General features: G+C 37.5%; 1 protein-coding gene across 2 annotated transcripts in view; it reads left to right on the forward strand.

The window, feature by feature from the left end:
• Positions 1-18,914, forward strand: part of HMCN2 (hemicentin 2) — a 2,554,053-nt gene extending 2,535,139 nt beyond the window's left edge. For both annotated transcript variants that reach the window (XM_044058392.1, XM_044058391.1), the window contains one exon: positions 16,755-18,914. In XM_044058392.1, coding sequence (XP_043914327.1) covers positions 16,755-17,115 — 361 coding nt within the window. In that variant the 3' untranslated portion in view covers positions 17,116-18,914. The remainder of the gene's footprint in view (positions 1-16,754) is intronic.
• The last annotated feature ends 5,878 nt before the right edge of the window (positions 18,915-24,792 follow it).

Here is a 24,792-nt window from a genome sequence, read left to right on the forward strand (position 1 = left end):
TAATGACTGCAGTCAGCAAGGTGCTGAAAAAATACAAAATGTTAAGTCTTGCAGCATAGTGTTCATTAATAGAATGTTCATACAGCTTCCTTTTATGTTTATCAGTATAACAAACATAGTTGTATTAGCATTGATTCTAGGCTTGTAATTAAAACATTTTAACAATTCCACTCCATACAGCAGAGTTCTCAGTTTCACAGGATTTACTAGCAGTATGCCAACCACTGTAGACTTAGCCAAAATAACTCCATCAAAGAACAACCCTTGAAGGTGAGAAAATATTTATGAAGATGACATTAGGAGGTAGAATATTTCAAAAGATTTAGGTAGAATATTTTCAGCCTGGTTTATGATCGAGAGAAGAAACATAAAGAATCTGAAAAAATGAAGGAAAAGAGAAGCAAAGAACGAAGATTGAGATGTAATGTTTGGTTTAGCACAGATATAAGTTTCCAGCCAGTTACTGACCGGATAAATTTAAGAGATCCTGTCCATTCATCAAAATGAAGATTGAATGCTGCTAGGGTTTTACACTATTTACTATGGGTGGAAATCTTGTTCCACAGGAAAGGAAGATGCTGGATAATTAATTTATTCTCGGGATGTTTTGTCACAGAACTACAAATGAGTATTAAATGAGGAAGTTTCCATTTTGAGCTAAAGAAATTATAGTAAGTGGGTTTAAAATGCAAAGAATAGGTCCATCTCATAGAAGTCTATAGGCCACAAAAAATAGACAGTTTTTAGTCTATCTAAATAAGAGTGGCTCTTCAAACCTGGAATTATTTTGGTTATAAAATGCAGGGGTCATTCTAGCTGAGAGTATTGTTTACAGCTGTACATGCAAAATAATATTGTTGTATTCCATGATGAGGTGAATATGTGGAGTAGGGAGGAACGAGGAAAGACTGAGCTCTAGACCAGAACCCAGGACAGATGAGTGGAAGGATTTTCTGATATAATTGGAGATGCAACATACTAAAAGAAATCTGCAGAACTCACAAGTCATAATCAGATAAAAAAAAGACTGAAAACACATAATAATGACTTTAATGGAATATTACGTACTTTTGTTCTGTTACATAGAACTTCATCTGACAAATCCATTGAACACATTGCACCATTTAAATAAGCCTTCCCACAGTCACACATTTACAGCCTCAATGATTTAACCCCTTCCTTTTCAAAAGCACTTAAAATTCTCTTATCATTATAACCTGAAAAATGCAGGCATTTAATCATGCTTGTATCATGCCTGCCAACAGTATTCCTTCCAATCTAAATCATCTTCTGCTTCAAACCTTTTTTCAAAATTGTAAACGTGATCTGTATCAGAAAAACAAGGTCACTTTACTCACTTCATTAGAATATACTAGCACTACATGTTTAGCCAAAGCCATTGCTTACATCTAACTTATCAGTAGTGTACAAATGCTCATGTATTCTATTCCCTAGTCACCCTACCTATATAAAAAGCTTGACATTTTCTACAAAAAAATATAAACCACAAAATTTGACTTGCATGTAAACTTATTACATAACTTAATCTCAAAATTTCTACTTGCTAATAAAATATCAACTGCTCTTTTAACATATTTACAGTAATGCAAGCATGACACTAAAACATTCATAACATAAGGAAACATAAGACATCAACATAAGGAGATTTGAAACTTACTAAGAACACAATTTGATCTCTTTTGAAAAAGATCTTTTAAAAATTTGCCTTTTATTAGTAACAAATACTGAACTATTTCTTATCATATTTTAACATCTGGGAAAGTTCATAAGAAATATCCAATTATTTTTAATAAGATTCTTAATACCTCTTTCATCCACATAATTAGCCAAAATGCAAGCCATTGAAAAATCCCTTTTTGATTTTTCACTATCCTTACAAAAACATTAGTGTATTCACTAACTGATTTATACCCAGTTTCTCTCTTTTTACCACTTCATCAAATACATTGTCTACTAATATCTTAGAATTCTGTCTATTATAAAACTTGTGTTTCACTACAGTACACTCTGAAAAAAATGCAAAGTCATCCATCAGCCTATTTGACCTAATAAACTGAACTTTCACTACATTCTTTTTAAGACTCTTATGATTCATGCTCTGAAAGTGAAGGTAGGCGTTGCTTTGGACATCTTTCTTATAAATTTTAACACTCATAAACTATCATTATATTTATATACTGTTAAATGTAAAAAATTAATACCATTAGTGCCAACATTAAAGGTTGTTGTTGTCTGTCGCCACAGCGGAACTCCAGTCCGCTAATGATTGGCAGTAGATTTTCACAAACGCCGAGTTGCCAGCTCAACATTCAACCTTCAACAAAGGCATGCCCATTTACACATGTCTTTCAAATGCCCACCCAACCGTGGGGAGGACATGCAGACTCCAAACAGAAGGCACTCCCGCACTCCAGCCAAGAATCAAACGGGAGAACCTCTTGCTGTGAGGCAACAATGCTACCGCTGCACCACTGCGGATGTCAGTGCCAACGTTAAAGGTAAATTTTAAATATCCAGAAATATTAAGATGTTTTGTAAAATTCACAAATTTTGTTCTATTACCTTTCCACAAGATAAATACATAATCAGTAAAACACTTATACAAAGCTGTCAGTTTAAAAAATTCTGAATTATACACATATTCATTTTCCCAGCCAGTCATAAATAAATTTGTGTAACTAGGGGGCCATTGTGGCTCCTATCACTAATCCATTCACTTGTTTAAACAGTTGATTGTCAAATTCAAAGAAATTATATGATAACATAACATCTAAGATTTCTGTAAGCAATTTAATTTGTTGAATTGAAAAAAATACCTAAAGAAAACATTTCTTTATTAACCATTTCAAGACCTTCTACATTCGAAATGACAGTATAAAGTGAAGTGATATCTGCTGTAACCAAAACCATGAGTTCATCTGTTTTAACCCCAACAATACTTTTAATAAATTCAAAAGAATCTGTGGTATAAGATTTACTTTTACAAACCACCTTCTGCAAAAACAAAAAAAAAACTGCTCAGCTTAGGTTTATACACTGTAAAAAAAAATCAGACAATTCATTAGAAATAAGCCCCTGTAAGAACCATTCTTCAATAGAAGCATAAATTAAACTGTAAGACACTTTTATTTCAAACCAGGTAACCTTTTTATAAAAGCGCTGATCGATCAGCAATGAACATGTTTGTTCATAATAAAACATATTATCCAACACTGCAATAGCATTGCTTTTATCCGCTTTAGTTATATATATAAATCTTTATTATTCCTTAAGTCCTATAAAGCTTCTTTTTTATGCTTTTTTATGCTTAGATTGTAAAACATATTCATAGGTTTAACTTTTAGTAAATCTCTTTAATCATTTTCTGTAGTTATTAAAAAAGCCTCTAATTCTGTGTTAAGAACACTTGGCTTCTTAAACCAACAGTCATTGTTATTTAAACTGCTATTAAATAATAATCTCAAATTAAGTTTCCTCACATACCCTCTAAGAGCATTAATAGTATCAGTAACACCTCCTCTGGCAGCTGGTACAAAAGACAAACTGCTACTTAGCAATCTTAAATGTTCTTCCTTCAAAATAACTTTTGACAAGTTCACAATATTGAAAGAAGTAGAAACAGTACCTTGTAACTCAGGAAAATACCCTGTTTCCTGAAGTTTTTGCTCCACAACTTCTTCCCATTGTTGTGTCTTGCTGGACACAGTGATTGAGTTGTTATTTGAGCCCATGTTTTTTGTCCCATCCCTCCATCTTGAAGCACTTTTATTTTTTGAAAATCCTGATGAAATTGTCCATGTGCTGAATTTCTTCTGCCCATTCCATCAGTTCCTTTATCATTTGTTCGAACTCACCTCCATTCTTTTCGGTTTATGAGCCCTGCTTTCATAAACTTGTCCATCTCTGAATGAACCACGTTTCAACAAAACCCACTCTCAGTCTCCTTTGGTCATCTAAGGTAATCTCCTTCTCATTATTAACACCAATGAGGTTGTGAACATGTGACTGTTGGATGACTTATTGAAATGGTGCAATGCATTTAATGGATTTGTTTGATGAAGTTCTATGTAAGAGAACAAAAGCGCTTACCAGTATCCATTAAAGTCATTATTTTTCTGTAGTTTTTAATAATTGGAGATGCACTCATTGACTGTGTAAGTTGCTATATCCCTCAGCGTTGTGTAATACTGTGCAAGAGCACTAGTGTTGTGTTTAGGGTGAGAATGACTACAGCATCAATTGTTAATGTGATCAAGACCTTGTTGGAGTAATAGTGAATCCGAGGGAGAGTTTGTTTTGGAGTACTAGTGAATCTGAGGGAGAGTTTGTTTGGTCTCCTAGCTTGCTGTCATCTGGAAATTTAGTTAGAAATATATAACTTTGGTTTTCCTGTGCTTCTGAGAATTAGATTTCAAAGATGATAGCACCTAGGAGAGAACATTGAGGGATGCTGCTATGTACATTTTGATTCTTGGAGAGGGTGCAGTTCATGCTGGTCAAGTGTGTTCTGTTTTATAACCAGCTAGCAACCCAACATATGCTATAAATGGTTCAGGTTTAGACTTACCTTATTTATGATGCTAGCGTAGAGAATGGTTTTCTAAGTCCATAAAAGCTGTGCAGAAGAGATATCCTTGATCTAGGGCTTTGGTGAATTTTTCAAAGACTGCAATAAGATTTTGAATGAGTGATGTACCCTTGACAGCACCGAACTGCAAAACTTCTATAGTTTGCCTTTCTAATATGTCCTTATTGATTAGATCTACAATAATTTGCTCCCTGACTTTACAGATAAAGCTAGTGAAAGTGATGGGTATGTACTTATCTGGGTTAGTGTGAGGACTGCCTTATGGAGGACAACTGTGGTATTTCTCCATTCTTCACTTACATATTCTATGGCAAGACTTGTATTGAAGATGTTCAGCAGAGGTCTGCAATACTTTAATCTCACCTTTAAGCAGTCTGCTATGCTGTCTGGCCCAGTGGAGGTATTTTGTTGTTGTTTTGGATGTGTGGCCCAATGGAGGCATTTTGTTGTTTTTGGATGTGTGGCCCAAGGGACATGTTTTGTTGTTTTGGATATGTGGCCCAATGGAGGTGTTTTGTTGTTGTTTTGAATGTGTGGCCCAATGGACATGTTTTGTTATTGTTTTTGATATGTAGCCCAATGGAGGTTTTTTGTTGTTGTTTTGGATGTGTGACCCAATGGAGGTGTTTTGTCGTTTTGGATCTGTGGCCCAGTGGAGGTGTTTTGTTGTTGTTTTGGAAGGGGCAGTTGAGACATTTTGTCAATATTGATGATTGGGCTGATCTGATATGTAGGCACCAAGAGTTATGTAGGTAGAATGTAATTAGTTCTGAGTTTATGAGCCAAGACGTTAGTTATAAATTCTTGGAGAGCGTACATATACAACAAATTCAGAGCATAGCAGAACATTAGCACATGATTATAGCTAGAAAATGCTTTATAGCTGTCTTCGGTGTTGGTGGATATCTTGCACTGGTAGGCAGACTTGATGACCTTACATTGTTCTTGACTTCCATACTACTTTGGTTAGGTTTTGTTTTAAGCGATGGAAGGTAGCAAGATTTATGTAAGGCTAAGAGCTTGCATTTCTTGTTACATCATTTGTTGGTTCTATTATTTCCCCCATATGTAGTATTTGATGTATTTATTATTTTACTTATGCCAGAAGGGGACTGTTTTCTGTATACAGTGATTTAATAAGTCATGAAATTCCTTGTTTATGTTTGGGGTGTCATTGTTCAGGGAATCGGGGTGATTGGACCACTTATGTTTTTTGAATAGGTTGATCAGGTCTAGTATGATTGTTTTTGCTGAAGTGCCTGAATGGAATTAGTGAGGCTGTTTTTGGCAGAGAAGGTGATGGCTAAGTGACCTGATTTAACTAGTGAAACATTACTTTTGGGGCTGAGCAGAGAGCAAGGTTGTTAGTTAAGACAAAGTCAATGAATTTTGGTCCTCTAGTAGGATGAGTAACAATTTGGTTTGGGGATCTGGAGCTGATGATGTTAAGAAAGGTCTGGGTGTGACAACTGTTAGATGTGTACATGGACCAGTTAATATTTGGGTAATTAAATTCTCTTAATAAAAAAATGGGGTTGAGTTTCATCTGGGGGAGTATATCTAGGTGTCTGATATGTTTCTCCAGGGAAATAGAGAGGGACCTGCAATTGCCACCAAAATAAAGTAAAATGTGTTTTGTGAGTGATGTAGATCTATAATAATTCAAAACTGAGGTCACATGACTATGAGATATAAAAAACTGAGGATCCATCCCAGGCAGTACGAGCTTTCCTGAATGCGGATAGGCAATGAACCTCAGAATATAATGAGTGCTTTCCATGGATTAGAACCAGGTTTTAGTAGCTATGCAAATACATGTTCGTAGATAAATGAAAGTTTCCAATCTGGACATTTTGCCTCAGGTTACTTGTGTTGAGCAGAGTCACCTTGTTGCCTGGAAGACTTGAATCTGTCACATTGGAATGTGTAGCATTTTCACTTTTCTAAAAAGTCCATATGGGGGTGGAAAAGTTTTTATTTTAATAGTATGCAGAGGCAAGGACAGCTGCAGTCTATACCTGTCAAAACAGGAAAGTCTGTCTACCATATTCTCTCAGACTGTCTCGAACTGGATTCCTCCAGAATGGCACCATTTACTTAGCCAAAAATAGTTAATTTGTACTTTGGCATCATTCATGAATACTACTCAACAGAAGAGGTTTCTCTCCTTCAGTACACACAGTGAGTTCCATCTTCTCCATAGTGGACTACCTGAGGTCATTCACCCCAACCAGCATGACTGATGATATACCATACTCATATTTTGGATTCTTCAGGGCTGGTGGGCCCTTATGAAGTTCCTAATCAAAGCAACTGTGAAATAAGCTATGGCCACCCTCTCCTTTGCCAGTATGGTGAGTGTAGAATCCTTATGCCTGACAATGGAGTCACCAATAATTAGAACATTTCTGATAGTTTTTTTGAAATCTTTCATCAATAGAGGTGTAAGAGCTAAATTTAAGTTTTGTTATTAAAGTCCTGTGGTTTTCCAACCATGGAATTGTGTTGCCTCATGTTTTTGGATTCTTAAGGGCAATGCCTCTTAAGCTTGGTGACTTTTCTGGCAGTATGTACTAGTGTAGTGATAGTAGGCATGGTGGTTTGTATACCTGTGGGATTAGTGGGTTTATCTGAATATGAGGTACCCTATCAGTTGCTTTAGATGATTTGGTAGGATTTTTTTTCACTACCTCGGAACTTGTTGGTTTATGCTTACTGAAATACTATGAGACATCTGCCTTACATTTCTGCCGGTATATATATGTGTCACAGATGAATTTTGTCTTGGGTAATAACTGTGGAGCATGAAAGCTTTGTTTTGCCTATTAAATTTGTTTGATGCTTGGAGTTCCGGCTGGTATTTTGGATTTGTTTGGTTATTTTGTTGTTAAATTCCATTATACAACTTCACTCTTTTGTTAACTATAATAATTGTGGATCATCAGTAAACATGAGACAGTTGCTGTACTGTTTCAGAACATTAGGAAGAATAGGCTGGCAAAGGAAGCAAAATTAAGTCTGTGGCTCTATAGTTGATGTCCAAACAGGTAAAAGGATAGATGTTATAGTAATGAAAGTTTTATAGGCTCATAAGTATGTACTAGGCTAAATACCATAGGGTCTGTATAAACCTAGCCATGCAACCCAAACTAATTGTACCCCATGTACCTTGGTTTTCTTTTAGGAGGGGTATGTTAGTTTAGAAGTGGCTAAGGGCTTTGTTGGGGGTATCTTAGTTAGGTAATATTTTACATACTGTATGCCTCTGTCCATCAGAGACCTGGGGCCCTAACCAGGGATGCACTTACAATTTCATATCCAATGTTAAAGGTTACATTTAATGAGAGTCAGGGATGAACTCTACTTCACATGGTTGGGGAGCCTATTCCATAGCATTAGGATCCTTCAAGACACATATTGATTCCAACATTATTTCTGTTTATGTCACAGGCAAAGTTTAAATCCTTGATCATATGATTCTTGCACTGTTTGTTTTGCAGATGTGCAAAAAATCCATCCGAGCTAGATCTGAGGATGCCTTGTATACCAGGCATCGATTGTGTCTCAGTAACCTGTAAAAGACTGAGTACAGAGACAGGGTCTTAAGATGATCTGTATAGGACAGTGTGTTAATACCCTAAGTTCTCCTGATGAGGAACCTCTGTAGACATTCTAGCTGTTGCACATGCCTGGTATGGTACATGCCTTAAGAGAGCATTGTACTCGATGGGTCTGATAAGGGCTGTGTAAAGAGGTACAATAACTTCCACAGACCTGAATGCAATAACTTTACTTATAAAGTGGGTAGCATAGAATAACCTTCTTGCTATCTTACTACATGTTAGCCAAAGGTAAGATTACTGTCTACATATGTTTCCAGATCCCTAACTACGAAGTCAACTTTTAAGGGGTGTTTTGTCAATTGACTTGTCTGGACATTTTCCCAAAGGGAGCTATAATGCACTTGGCATTGAGTTTTAAACCATGGCTTTGGCACAATTTGTCAATGTTGGGCCGTCTTGCACGATGTTAGTGTCATGGAGGGGAATCTGTGATTGCTCCCAGTTTACAATCGTCTATGAACTTGGTGAGCCAGAGGCCCTCGACATTAGCTTTGATTTCCGAGAAGTAGATGTCAGACAGCAGTGGGCCCAGCATGGAGCCATGAGGTACTCACTGGTGACCAGTCTCTTGGTGTAGGTGGTCTCACTAATTCTGACTTCTTGGCAATCCAGTGTAGGGATTTATGCCTAGTTTGCTGAGTTTAACAATACCCGAGTGAAGGATCACAATAATCTTCTTAGCCAAGTTAAGGTAGGTGGCATGCACCGTCTTCCACCATCCATTGCCTTGGTGACCCTCTCAAAAAAGTCTACCAGATTAAGTAGGCAAGACTTTCCCTTGGCAAAGCCAAACTGGAATGGGTCCATTATCCGAAGGTTGCCAATGTCATTGATCATTTCCATGATAATTAATTCCATAGCTTTGCATATTAGACTTGTAGGAATGATAGGTCTGTAGTTTCCAGGATCAGTTAATGGACCATCCATGTGAAGAAGGTGACCATTGTGGTCCTCCATTCACTTGATATGTAACCTGTTTTGAGGCTGTAGTTGAAAACTGCCTCAAGTGGTTCTAAATTAAAAGGTCATGTTTTAAGCTATTTGTGAAGCAACCTGGAATATTTTCAGGGCCCATTAAGTCAACCTGCTCCCTGCTGATAAATTTCACAGAGAATAGAGGGGGGGGTGGGAGATGAAGTTTGAGCTGAATTTGTCAGCCAGCAGATTTGCTATTATCTCTCTGCTCACTTAAGGTGGTGACATTTACCACTAAATCAGCACACTGCTATGTGTTACCTCTAATGTTTTAGAACTAGCTGAAGAAGGCCTTGTAGTTGTCCTTAGCCTGAGAGGCTATCCTGACCTCATAGCTTGCCTTGTTGGATTCAGTTAATCATCTTAGTTTCTTGTTTAGTTTAGTCAGTGAGGTCTTGTCTTTATGGTTTTTGTATTGGCCTCAATGCTTTTCCTTTTGTATTATACCCTGTTAAGGCTGGCACTCCACCAGTATGGTTTGTTTTTGGTGTTTGTTATGGACTTACTTCTGGTAGATTCATCAGCCTCTATGCAGCCATTTACATGTTTGTACAGGTTTTCTGTGAATGATTCTGCATAGGTTGCTGTGGTCTTGGGGTTCATGGAGGCCTTGAATTGTGACAAACCATCAATCAGTAGAATAAAATTTGCTTTAGAATACAAAAATGAAAAAACACCATATGCAGCCTAAAAACAGATCAACATATATACAAAAATAAGTAAATAAAAGAAGATCTGACCATACACGGTTAAAAACATAAAATTTAATGAATGGTAAGCACTTTCGGGCTAAGAAGCTCTTCATCAGACCAGTACAATACACATATTCTAAAACCCTTAAATACTAAAACCAACAAATCACAAAGAAACAGTTAATCAATAGACTAGTCTCCTGGCTTTCAATAAAGGTTTTAAAGGAACCACGACATTCACGTAAAAGGAACCACAACATTCAAGCCATAGTCTTTATCTGCTTGCAGTTCAACTATCCATTTAGTGTCAGCCTTCTCATTTAAATTCTTAACATTACTACCCTTCATATTCTTAGTAAGCAACTGAAACACTATAATCTTAAAAGACTGATCAGGAAACTCAGCCACATACTTAGCCAGTGCATTATTGACTTTGCAATTATGAATATCACGTAATTGTTCCAAAATCCATTCTTTAAGAGTTCAGTTGGTCTTCCCCACATAAAAATTACAACATTTTTGACAACTAGAAAGGTATATAAAATTGAAACTCTTACAGTTAGCGTATATCTCCAGCTAATATTGCTTTCCCATTGTTGGATGAACAAAACACTTGATATCAGATGTATAGCTACAAATACTACACCCATGGCAAGGAAATGTCCCTGTCCTGATAGATTGATTATGATGTGATATTATTTGCATCTTGGCCCATAACAAAGCTGCCTTTTTAATGATATAGAATTCTTAAAGCAGAACGAAGGGGAGTCACCAACAATCCAACCAATGATATCATCTGCCCTTAAAATGGACCAGTGCTTCTTGATCACATCACAGACCATCTTAACATTACTAGAATATGTCAATACAACCCATGGTTTTCTCTTTATTTACATGCTAATTCATAGAATACCAAGGTCCACTCCTGTCATAGAAAAGTAAGGTTTCACTCTTGTCGTTCAAAGATCAAATACTTCAGAACAAAACCTGTCTCATTAATTCTATATCCCCGTCATTAAAATTAGAAGAAAGTCTATCCAAAGCACAGGATAGTTCAGAATTCTTGCTGTACAGTCTTGAAGTTCTCATAAACTGTCCCTTCATGACAATTCTATAAATAGGCACAGGGTGCATGCTTGTTCGATGGAGTTAACTCCTACTGACACCTCTAGTCATCAAATATTGCTTGTTCATATTTGCATCAATAACTGAAAAACCATACTATGTACAAAATGTTAAAGGATTTCATCTTAAAGCTTACACAGTGGCAAACTCAACTGCATTAACATTTGACCTCTGTCAAGTGCAGACAAATAGATATTAGCTGTTGTTTTTATGAAATTAATTTATATAGATATAATTTTCACATTTTTCTAAATATTGCTACTACTAGGTAACACAGACAGAACTCCTTAGCCTCAAATGAATGCTCTCAGCTAGATGAATAAAACACTGCTGACATTATATATGTAACAGGAGTGGTTGCTGAGATATTGTAAGTTCTTTACAAAATATTTCAAATGGAATAGTTACTGTGTTTACTGTGACTTACAAAATTCAGTTTAAAACCTTGAACCTAAAGAATACTAACACTATAGAAATGGCTTGTGCTAAAGAGTTGGCCATTTATACTTCTTTCATAACCCCTATGGTTCCAGAGATGTGAGCATATATTTGAAATGTGAGGACATCATTTGATTTCTGTCAAAAGGCTTAGGCTCCGCCCATTGGAAGTTGCAGTGTAAACTTCCTGAGCTCCATTGCAGTGAATGAGTTAGGTTGGTAAGCAAAATGATGATAGTAAGGAAGTTGAGCGAGGTAGCAAGCGACTAACAGATAACATAGACCAACGATAAAATTAGATAAAGTTAGGCTATAGGGTTATTAACAAAATGGGGAGAGTATTGGGAACAAAACCCAGCAGTAAGAGTAGCAGATGAATAACAGCAGCAACGTATCACTGGTTCTACTAAAGGAAGCAACAATGTCATACTAAAATGGGATTCATGTAATACACTGAATATGAAACAGCATGACAGTAGAACAGTCAAATATATATATGGGAAACAAAAAAGTACTAAAATGGGATTCAGTTAATTTACTACATGTTTCAATGAAGGATTATTGTAGTTAAACTGCCTTTTAAAACCCTCCCCATTATTACTATTTGTTTGAGTCTTAAGTGTGTTTCATGAGTAAATTAATGATATCATCTGTCATCTTAGTGGTAACCAGGCACCGTCTAAGTAAATTAGTCATACCCTGAATCTCATTTGTGCCTTACACTGATGTGTATAGTTTCTTCTTTTCCCCAAGTTATATAAATGGAGTTGTTATGAGTATTTTTTATATATATATATATATATATATATATGGTGGGGGGGTTGAAGTTTGTCAAAAAATGTTTTTGATCTTGTCACTCACACTCTAGCTCTTTAATTTTTATAGTCAGAAGTACAAAAAAGAAATCCTAATGTTCTTGCTTAACTGAGGTTGCAAATCAGATCCATTTAGCAAAGGAACACATATTTATACCAAGGTGGAACTAACAGAAAATAAACATTACAGGCTAAAAATACATTTGTTTCAATATCTTCAGTGAGAAAATGCTTTCCTGTGGTGTTAATAGAGTACAGACACTTCCACTGAGCTTTGACGCGTGTCTCCAACTGTTTCACTTTGATAACTTCATCATTGTGAGCTATAGTGATGTACTTAAGAAGATCCTGAACCTGTGCTGTATTAAATCTCCAGGCATATTACGGGGTGTGTGCGTTAATGTTCCGCTGGTCTGAGGAACGTGATACTCCTGTAATGTATGGGTTTAGCAAATGATGCTGGAGAATGAGTTTTCTTCTAGTACTGTTGTTGCAACAGTATAATAGGCACATGTAGACAAGAAAATTAATTTTATAAAACACAACAATAATGGTAATTCTTGAAGTTTCAAAATGCCCAGGTAAGTACTTTAATTCATGAGCTTGTTTCTTTTAGACTCCACAAAGTTCTTGCTGGAACTGTTAATTTGATCAGTTCTGACTGCTTTCTGTTGTAGGTTTCCATATACGGTTTCTGCTATGTTCCCATTTCCGGTTTGGGTTGATATTTAGATTTTGTGGTGATACGTTGCACATTTGCTGTTGACATTTAGTCCAGTCATATTCTTTTCCCTTCATTTATTTATTTATCATCTGTTGACCAGGAAAGTCCAACTAGGACAGAGCCTATTTTCAGCAGAGTCCCGGGGAGAAATGCTCCAGACGCATGTGTCTGGAATGTGGGAGGAAACCGGAGTACTGTAACCAGAGGAAACCCACGTGAATGCAGGGAGGACATGCAGACTCAACTCAGAAGGCACCCCTGCCAAGAATCAAACTAGAGACCCTCTTACTGTGAGGCGACAACGTTAACCACTGCACCACTGCACCACCCTATATTCTTCCACCTTCACTCTGATTTGTCTGATTTATGTACCGCATGTTTTGAAAGTCGGTTTGCATAACTGCAGTTTTCCAGCTGCTGTCTTTCAACTGTACCTTATTTTGCCTCAAATTTGAATGTTCTCATAAAAAGTGTAATTATACGAGTAAACAAATGTCAAGTCTTGCATTTACTGATGTCATATTCATTATAAAATCCTTGTTTTAACTGATCTTAATTTGTCAACTTTCTATGTGAATCATACCAACATTTAAAAACCAGCATGATTCTTGCCTTTTGTCCTTCATTGTTTTCATTTATTTCCTAATTCTGGAGTCAAATTGTTGGGAGCTGTAAATTTCACTTGGGATATTCGAACTTGATTGCTTCTTTTTATTGTATCCATAAATAGTAATCCTGTGATATTGTCTTTGTCTTATCATGTTCATGTATATAGAGTGTTCTAACCATATTGCTTATTTTATTGTTTACAAAAATTGTACTTCTGTGATATTGTCTTAGTCTTTGCAACCAATGTCAATTTGTAACATGTGTAAAATTTTCTCTGGGGCTTTTTTTCCCCGGCCAACACTGAAAATGGACACTTAACCAGTCAGATTTTTCCGGTAAACAAATGTCATATCAATAAATAAAAAATAAATATTGTCCATTTTCTAAACTGTGAAGCTTTCCTTATTTTCAAATGTTTGCACTTGTTACATTGAGCTGGTCTGAAGCACAAAAATGGCCTGAATGCCGTCCAGTCTGTGCCATTTATTTATGGTTTTAATAGTCAAGGTCAGTTATCTATGAATGTCTCCTTTACCCATAGGGTCTTAAATTCTGTTATTGTGGGCTTCCATAAATCTCCAGAAAAGTCCGTGAGCCTCCCTTAGGTATAAGCAAAGTACATTAGGAATTTCTTTATAGTACAGAAGACAGCTACCCCTCCTCCCTCCCCAAACCCATGCACAGAATAACCAAGATTTGCATTAGCACATTATTGTTGTACAACTGATTTGTGCCTGGTGCTCATATTACTTGACTTATCCAGCACTAGCCTACTCTTACATAATAAATGTGCCATATGATCAACATTTTAAGTACACACAATTTTATGACTTGCTTGGACTTCCCCATAGACATCTTTTGACCTCTCCAGGGAGGTTGATGGCCTCAGTAGTGAGGAAACATTTCCCTACCTCAGGTCTCTGCTACTAAATGACTTGTACATTTTCCAGGAATCTCTGTTCTCTTCCTCCTCATTATCTTCATTTGTATCCTCAGTGATATAGTACTGTTTTGTTACTTTAGCATGTCTGTGATCTTCAGTGATATAGTACTGTTTTGTTACTTTAGCATGTCTGTGATCTTCAGTGATATAGTACTGTTTTGTTACTTTAGCATGTCTGTGATCTTCAGTGATATAGTACTGTTTTGTTACTTTAGCATGTCTGTGATCTTCAGTGATATAGTACTGTTTTGTTCCTTTAGCATGTCTGTGATCTTCAGTGATATAGTACTGTTTTGTTACTTTAGCATGTCTGTGATCTTCAGTGATATAGTACTGTCTTGTTACTTTAGCATGTCTGTGATCTTCAGTGATATAGTACTGTTTTGTTACTTTAGCATGTCTGTGATCTTCAGTGATATAGTACTGTTTTGTTACTTTAGCATGTCTGTGATCTTCAGTGATATAGTACTGTTTTGTTACTTTAGCATGTCTGTGATCTTCAGTGATATAGTACTGTTTTGTTACTTTAGCATGTCTGTGATCTTCAGTGATATAGTACTGTTTTGTTACTTTAGCATGTCTGTGATCTTCAGTGATATAGTACTGTTTTGTTACTTTAGCATGTCTGTGATCTTCAGTGATATAGTACTGTCTTGTTACTTTAGCATGTCTGTGATCTTCAGTGATATAGTACTGTTTTGTTACTTTAGCATGTCTGTGATCTTCAGTGATATAGTACTGTCTTGTTACTTTAGCATGTCTGTGATCTTCAGTGATATAGTACTGTCTTGTTACTTTAGCATGTCTGTGATCTTCAGTGATATAGTACTGTCTTGTTACTTTAGCATGTCTGTGATCTTCAGTGATATAGTACTGTTTTGTTACTTTAGCATGTCTGTGATCTTCAGTGATATAGTACTGTCTTGTTACTTTAGCATGTCTGTGATCTTCAGTGATATAGTACTGTCTTGTTACTTTAGCATGTCTGTGATCTTCAGTGATATAGTACTGTCTTGTTACTTTAGCATGTCTGTGATCTTCAGTGATATAGTACTGTCTTGTTACTTTAGCATGTCTGTGATCTTCAGTGATATAGTACTGTCTTGTTACTTTAGCATGTCTGTGATCTTCAGTGATATAGTACTGTCTTGTTACTTTAGCATGTCTGTGATCTTCAGTGATATAGTACTGTCTTGTTACTTTAGCATGTCTGTGATCTTCAGTGATATAGTACTGTCTTGTTACTTTAGCATGTCTGTGATCTTCAGTGATATAGTACTGTCTTGTTACTTTAGCATGTCTGTGATCTTCAGTGATATAGTACTGTTTTGTTACTTTAGCATGTCTGTGATCTTCAGTGATATAGTACTGTTTTGTTACTTTAGCATGTCTGTGATCTTCAGTGATATAGTACTGTTTTGTTACTTTAGCATGTCTGTGATCTTCAGTGATATAGTACTGTTTTGTTACTTTAGCATGTCTGTGATCTTCAGTGATATAGTACTGTCTTGTTACTTTAGCATGTCTGTGATCTTCAGTGATATAGTACTGTTTTGTTACTTTAGCATGTCTGTGATCTTCAGTGATATAGTACTGTCTTGTTACTTTAGCATGTCTGTGATCTTCAGTGATATAGTACTGTTTTGTTACTTTAGCATGTCTGTGATCTTCAGTGATATAGTACTGTCTTGTTACTTTAGCATGTCTGTGATCTTCAGTGATATAGTACTGTCTTGTTACTTTAGCATGTCTGTGATCTTCAGTGATATAGTACTGTCTTGCATGTCTGTGATCTTCAGTGATATAGTACTGTTTTGTTACTTTAGCATGTCTGTGATCTTCAGTGATATAGTACTGTTTTGTTACTCTAGTATCTCTGTGGTTTGGTCCTTTAGCTAAATGTGCATTCTGCTCTCTGTAAAAATGCTACATTACTTGCAATCATTATGTTTTACCAGTTGTCACAATTGCATATGATTTTATCAAGAAATTATTGGCATTCATTTAATTAAATAAAATATCTGTTGGAATCATTCATTTCTCCCAAAAACATACATTTTCCACATACTGATGTAAAAGAAACTGTGTGTGTGTGTGTGTGTTTGTGGAGAGTTTTAGAATTCACCATCCCATAATTAGTTCCCTCATTTAACTACAAAGCAAAGCCATTAAATATTGTTTATTTCTGTTTTCTCCTTCAGTGTCTGTTACAAACGTTGTGTCTTGGACTGCAGTACCGGTGGACCTTACACACTACAGTATAAACTTTTTACCCTTCCCCATGGGATCCCAGCAAATCATGACGTAATCCGCCTCACTGCTTTCTCTGACCGAGGCATCCTTCAGAATCAAACCACTTTTACAGTGCTGGAGCGAGCTGCAGACAGTCCATTCGCCATCAGAACTGAGAACGGTCGTGGAATTATCTACACACAGCGCCAGCTGCTGGACTCCAGAGTGCACAGAATGAAAGTTCAGGCTGTGTCATATGAGGAGCAAGGGAAGATTAAATATCAAAGCGCCTTCATCATTTTTATAGCTGTGTCATCCTACCCATATTGATTAGCTAGAAAAGACTGCATAAGGACTCAGTTCAACCTCGCTGTAGACACTGATGCTTTGCATCAGATTGCCTATTGATGTTAAAATATTTTTACCTGTTTGAATTGTTTTTAGTAGATTCAATAGAGATGAATTTTTAAAATAAGTTGTGTTTGACAGTTGCAAATGGAATATGTGTTGCTGTGCCATTTTGCTCACTTTTTTTGTATATTTATCTATTTGATTGGAGAATGTGTCTGAATCAACGAGTTACACTTTTCAGTCTGTTCTGTAAATAACCCCAAATGTCACTTTTGTTGTTTTTGAATAGAGTGAGCAGGTCACAACGTGTAGCTTAACCAGTAGGAAACTCACTGCACACTGTATTATATCACTGAATGTTAACATTGGTTTTGCCTGTTTATCCTTTTTAATACATTTGTGTTTTCCAGTTATGAGATTATATTGTTTTTCTTTGTGTCTTACTGTTTCTGTGTAAGGTACACTGTAATAGAGAAAATCTACAAGATGGAGTAAGTTTGTAGCTTAATAACGATTTGTCCCAAACTTAAAATGTTAAACTGCTTAACAATTGTATTGGCATAATTTCATTCTAGGTTTTCTCTGATTTGTATTGGGTAAAACTTAAGAATGCAGATTTGCACCTTATGCTGAAAATAATTGCGGCACCGTTAGTATTCTGAGGCTTTAACAAGAAGGCCTTTGATCAGGCTTTTGAAGGCTTTGAATTGTGGATTACTGTAGTACACTGCAAATTAGGCACATGTATAAGGCAATGTGTAAACTGTAACTAAGGAGTATAGACATTGGTGGCAGATATGGACCAGCCAATGTGTAAACTGTAACTAGCAGACATTGGTGGCACATACGGACCAGGCAATGTGTAAGCTGTAACTAGGAGGTATAGACATTGATGGCAGAAACAGACCAGTTGGCTAAATTGGTCTGCTTGTTTTTCAGCACATTGAACATACTTCAGTTTTCATGTAACTAAGAATACATTACATATTCTAACATCTTACTATAATTCCATTATATAGTTTTGCATACCTCTCAGCCTTTTACCACAACTAATCTGGCAAAGCCAAAAATAATGTAAGGAAGGTGTAAAACTAGAGAAAATTTTAAATATTGCTTTTGTGAACTTATAAAGTTGATATAACAACTGGTTTTGCATTAGCTTGCATTTTCTGAAGAGTATGACATATGGATCTCAGTTGTCTGCAATTATTTCGTGACTTTAATTTTCAATGATTTTCTTGAGTGCCACAAATTTTATGAGAAACACATCAAAAATATGAGGCAAAAATCTGGACATTCTGAGAAAATTTGTGCAGTTAAGGGATATGTTTGTCTCAATGTCATGACTGTTTTTAATTTTGAAGCATTCTTTTTAAAACTACAAATGATTTTGCATAATCTCCTGTGAAAAAAATTTACTTAACATCAGTTTTTAACTGCCCTTCCTTAAATTTTCATGCGTGTCCCTTCCTTTGTTCTGCACTATTTGTCCCAATGAAGCACTTGAACTTCATTAATTCCAGTGAGGTACTTCATTAATTCCAGTGTGGTTGTGGGCAAATTGCTTCTGTTGCTGGCAGATGTACCAGACATCGGGTGGCCATAGTAGTTCCAGAATTCTGGTCATGAAATGCATTAAAATAAATAAAAAAAAAAGTCTGTACTAATTTTTGTTTTAAGGGAAGAAGGCAATTTTTGTTTTATTGTGATCTTAATTATACACAAGGAGAAGCTTTGAAAATCAGGTGAGCAGGACTGCATTTTGGCAGCGTGCTATGCAAAAGAGAAAAATGACCAGTAGGCCATCACATGCTCCCTGTTCATTCCTCTATAGTGGATATCCCCAGTACAGAGGTAAAAACCAACCAAAAAGGTGGTCATCCAGGTCACCAAGGGAGGGGGGGTTGTATCCATGCTTGCTTCCTAGCAATAAAGGCATTTTTATTATGTCCCTAGCTCCAGCCCTTGTGGCTCACATGAACATCCAAGTAGCTGTAGGGCATCCTGTGCCCTTCCATTGCACATATGTGCTTCCATCCACATGCTGTGAGTGCTACCATCACTGACGTGAGATTACCAAGCCCATGTCTATAGTCTTGTCCTTTTCTATCTTGTGCAAGCCTCCATTTGCAGAGTAGCAACTGGCCAACAGGAGCCAGCACTCCCTCCTCCCTGTTTGAATGAGCCAGCATTGTCTGGTCATTCCCTTCTCCCCCACTAAGCTCTTCCAGCACTCAAGCCACTAGTGTCAAAGTCATACCATCAGAGTCATAGTCAGGACCTTACACTTCTGTGCCGTAATGTACTAATTTTGTAAAAGAAATTCAGACTTTGCAGCCAATGACTAAGTTAAAAGCATCAGGTAAATAAAAGCACTTTTATGAATATGGGTAATTGACTCCTTCCATGCTGCAGTACAGAAAATTGTCATCCCTTTATTAGACAAAGACTTTGTTTTATTTCAAACTGATTTAGAAATTAGCAGTATAAATTGGTCAGTCTGCTGCAGGATGCATGCTAATGAATCATGGTCAGTTATGCAATGACTGATTCAAAACACCAGCAAGGTTACTGAGGAAGGGAGTCTCACTGAAGAAATTACAAAATTTAATAAGACATCAAAAAACTCTAAACATCATCATGTATTTATTTTAGGGGCACTTGAAACACTGGAGTTAGATTAATGACAGAGGAAGTTTAGAAACTCAGTCTCCAAATGGGTGGAACGACATGTTGCAAAGCCGTAATGTGTGTGTACTTCTGGACATGCTAGGATCATTTTGTTTGGGTATAAGCTGGAAACGTGTATGGTTCCCTTGAGTGTACATTCTTTGAGTGTAGATATCAGTGGTTGGTCTCAATTAGAATTTAAAGATTCATTTTACAACAAGCTGTACAATTAAAATATCAACTGTGCATTAGCAAAAATGCACTAAGATTAAAAGCACCCATGTCTTTCCTCACTTTCATTTAGAGGGGCTTCGATCCAGGAATACTACGTAAGTGTATGACATATTCTTTGGACTTAAACATATCACATTTTGTTTTATTAATTTTTAATCCAGTCAGATTTCAGCCATATGACAGTTGTGTTTAAAACATAAATATAAACAGAAGTAGAACTTAAAGTGCAGAACATTGCTAAAAACCTATGAGAGATAAAAGGGGTCTTTATTGTTTATTTTATCAAGGGTCATTCAGGGTATCTCAGCAAAATATTGTTAATTATTTCAGCACAGCATGATTCTTTTACTTCAGTAGTAAATTAAATAAATCTGAGAGAGGTCATAATAAAAGATGGTGGGTTTGTATTATGTTCAGACAACTCATGCTAATCATGTGCTCAAAGAGTAAGGATGAGGAATCCCAACGAGCTTCCTGATATGATAATGTCTGTGGATTACAACAAGCCTGACAGCATCAAAACCAACATTTCTATCTCAGGGAAAGTTCCCCAGACACTTCTCACCCCTAATATATATAATTAACTCTAAGGCTACAGTACCTCAGTAAATACTGCCCCCTCAGTGGGCAACTGTGCACTTTCTAGTATCTTTATATGCCTTCTATTTTGTACAGTGGCAGCTTTAATGATACCCAGATATGGTACCTATCCTTTGTGATAGTAATTGGTACTTTCAATTGCATTGTGGCTCCTTATTGAAATGTCTGTACTTGTAAAGCAGAGCATCGACATACTGGAAAAAAAGACTGAAAATGCAAGAGAAAAATGAATATTGAACATCGTTCTTCTCCTTTAAACTTACTTTTTGCTTGGAGCAAACCCCTCACACCCTCAATATGGAGGCAAGCCCCCTGTCACCCCCAGCCTTACCATAATAACCTTCCCATAACACCTACCGCTATTCAGAAGAATTTCAGGCTAGTGTTATGGGGGTAGTGTTAATATCGGGAGATGAAAACTTTTACTTTCTCATTATTGCTTAGTGCGAGATTTCTTGCATTCAATATTCTTTATGTTCAACCCTTTTCTGTTGGTGCTTTGTGTATGACATTAAGAATGCTCCATTATACAGTATATATCTATCTCTCTCACTATATATATATATATATATATATATATCACCGCATTTCTCCATAAATAAGACCTAACCAGAGAATAAGGACTAGCATAGTTTTCCAAGGTGGTCATGATGTAAGCCCTACCCCAAAAATAAGCCCCAGTTAAGATCATCAACAACTCACAACAGACGTGCTGAATTATAAAATAATAATATTATTGACACCTGTTGACTGAGGTTATCGTACTCTGCTCAAAAATTTCATACCATTCGAACACCCAACTTCTTTTCTTTGCAGAAAGTCATAAGTCCTCCACGGTTCTTACTGTAACCCTAATCCTCACTCACACTTGGTTGAGATCCTTGGCCCATAAACACTGGCAAGTGTACTTTGGATGGTCAAAGTACAGACAACACACATAAAACGTGCGCACTTGATAATGAACAGGTGTGGTTGTGTCTTCTTAACCGTCGCCATTTTGTGTTGCCACTCCTGTCTCGTAAGTCTTCAGTTAACCCCCCCAGACAAGATGAGTGCAAAAAGAAAGAGCTATTCCATTGAGTACAAAAAAGGAATCGTGGAGGACTCTCGGGGAAATAATCTGATGGTTTTCTGCAAAGAGAAGAAGTTGGATCTCCTAATGGTCCAAAACTGGCGAGCAGTGTACAATAACCTCAGTCAACAGGCAGGCAAGGGAAATGCTAAGAAGTGCAAGTGTGGATCAGGTCGGCAACCATTATTTCCTGAGCTGGAAGACATCATCTGTGAATGGATTGCTAACAGTAGAACAAAGGCTTTGGTTGTGCGCAGGGCTGATATTCAAGCATTTGCCCTTGCAATGACACCACAGTTAGAAATATCTCCAGAAGAATTCAAAGCATCACAACATTGGCTGGATGGCTTCCTTCAGTGATATGAACTGTCTCTAAGAAGATCAACAACACTGTTCAAGCTGGAAGATACTGAAGTTATTAAATGTGCACTTGCATTCAAGTCCTTTGTTGATGGCATCAACTTTTCTAAATACCAACTCTCCAACATGATTGCTGTGGATGAAACTGCTGTGTTTATGGGCCAAGGATCTCAAACAACAATTGATCAGAGGGGTGCCTCATCAATCTACATTCCCTCCACTGGTTACGAAAGTGCACGTGTTACCTGTATTTTGGCAATTTATCTAGATGGAAAGAAAACCCCATCTCTAATTATTAGTAAGGGCAAGAAAGATAAGATTGAATATGTTTCAGGCATTTACATTCTTGAAACTGAAAAAGCCTGGTGCACACAAGCAGTTATAAGGAAGTGGGTCGATGTAATGCTGCCACTTATTTTGTGAGGTGACAAAATAAGTCTGCTAGTCTGGGATTCAGCATGCAGTCATCGTGCTAAAAACATAGGTTCATAGGTTCATACTAGGCTATCTGCCCCAGGGCATTTATAAGCCTAGCCAGAGTGTGTTTGGCTTTCGCCACCCATTTTAAATTAATTTTGCTATGCCCTTTTTCGAGGTTAGTATACTGTGCCTCTGTCTAACAGTGACACAGAAGTGATACCCGGGGTAAACCTACGATCTCCCATCCACTCATCAAGATTCCTCTTGAAGAGAGTCAATGAGGGACTCTGCCTAACCTGGACTGGGATTTTATTCCAGAGTGAAGGGAGCCTCTGGGTTATGAATCTGTCCCTCCAACATGTCCTATTTATTTCAGTGCTGAGGTTCAAGTCTCTTGAGCGTGTAGCTCGATGGGATTTGGATTTTTGGAGGTGCAGCATGTCCATTTATTCCGGGTTGGAACATGGCTTTATACGTCAGGCACAGATCGTCTCTGAGCAGGTGGTATGCCACTGAGTAGAGCTGGAGTTTCTTTAATCGGGTAGCATATGGCATCTGTTTGAGCCCTATGATCCTCTTGGTGAGGTACTTTTGGGGTCTTTCCAGTTGCTGCAGGTGTCTGGTAAGGTACATCCCAAAAGGGGCATTGTACTCAATTATGGGCCTGATGAGGGATGAGTAAAGAGGCACGATGACCTCCCCTGCTCTAGATGTGAATCCCTTCATGATTAGGTGGGCTATATAAAATGTTTTTCTAACCACTTTGGCCACGTGGTTGTCAAATGAGAGATTGCTATCAACTTGGGTCCCCAGGTCCCTAATGACTTCTTCTGTACTTAATGGATTACCACCTATGTGGTAATTTGTGGGCACTTTGTTTTTGCCAGAGGGGATGACTATACACTTTTTGGCATTTAGCTTGAGGCCATGGCTCTGGCACCAGTTGTCTGTTTCTATGAGGCCCTTTTGGAGGATGCTTGTGTCGGCTGGAGAGTCGATTATGGTGCCCAGTTTGCAGTAATCTGCGAACTTAGCCACAGTCCTTCCATGTTGGCCTGTGCCTCCGAGAAATATATACCGACCAAGAGAGGTCCCAGGACTGAGCCTTGTGGGACGCCACTTGTAACTGGTTTGGAGTCTGACATGGCTCCAGCAATTCTAATCATGTGGGTTCTGTCCTTGAGCCAGTTTGCAACCCATCTAGTGACATAGGGGTTTATATTTAAGCTGGTGAGCTTATCGATAATGCCCGAGTGGGGTATTGTATCAAAGGCTTTTGCGAGGTCCAGGTAGGCTGCGTGGAAAACTTTCCCCTCGTCAATGGCCTTGGTGACTGTTTCAAAGAAATCAACCAGGTTTAAGAGGCAGGATCTGCCCTTAACAAAGCCAAACTGGGTAGGATCCAGTGTCTGTAGGTCCCCAATATCTTTATTTATGAGATCCATGATAATCCTTTCCATAGCTTTGCAGACCAAGCTAGTCAGGCTTATGGGCAATAGTTTCCAGGATCCGTTGAGGCACCACCTTTGTGGAGAGGGACCACTGTTGCTGTACACCACTCTTTGGGTACATATCCTGTAGTAAGGCTGAGATTGAACAGTAGTTTTATGCTTGGGTTTAGCTCTTCTTGGAGTTCATGTAGGATGCAGCCCGGGACACCATCTGGTCCCATTGATGCTGTGTTTTTTGCTTTGGAGAGGGCATCTCTTACCTGAGCATCTGAGATGTCAGGGGGGCAGCACTTTGCTGGGATAAATATTTGCCCTTTTGGTGGGGAGAAGTTTGCGCTGAACCTGTCAGCTAGGATGTTGGCAATGTCTGTGGGTTTGGTGTATTTTTTGTCATTTTGGACTAATTCTGAGCATATCTGGGAATTCCCACCCAGGTTCCTAACATAACTAAAGAAAGCCTTGTGATTATCCTTAGTGTCCTGTGCAATTTTTCTCTCGAAGCTGGCCTTAGATGATTTTATGAGTGCCCGTAGTTTTTTGCCAATACTGATCAGAGATGCCTTCCCTATTTGGAATTTTGCTCTATCATGTAGTAGCTTCCTCCTTCTATTGTATAGTTTGTTTATGGCTGGGGTCCACCAGACAGGACGTCTGCCTTTGGAGGATTGGGTCTTGGTTTTATTTGGGATCGCATGATCCATGCATTCCTGAAGGTGTTCATAGAATGTGTTTATAAAGGATTCTGCGGTCTGGGCTGTATTTTCCACAGGCCCGAGGGCTTTGAAGGATTCCACCTCGGTTTTGAGGAGTGTGAAATTTGCTTTAGTGAAGTTTTTCACTGTGGTTTTC

This window comes from Protopterus annectens, chromosome 16.part0 (genome assembly GCF_019279795.1).
Source record: "Protopterus annectens isolate FY-2018-M chromosome 16.part0, PAN1.0, whole genome shotgun sequence".
NCBI lineage: Eukaryota > Metazoa > Chordata > Ceratodontiformes > Protopteridae > Protopterus > Protopterus annectens.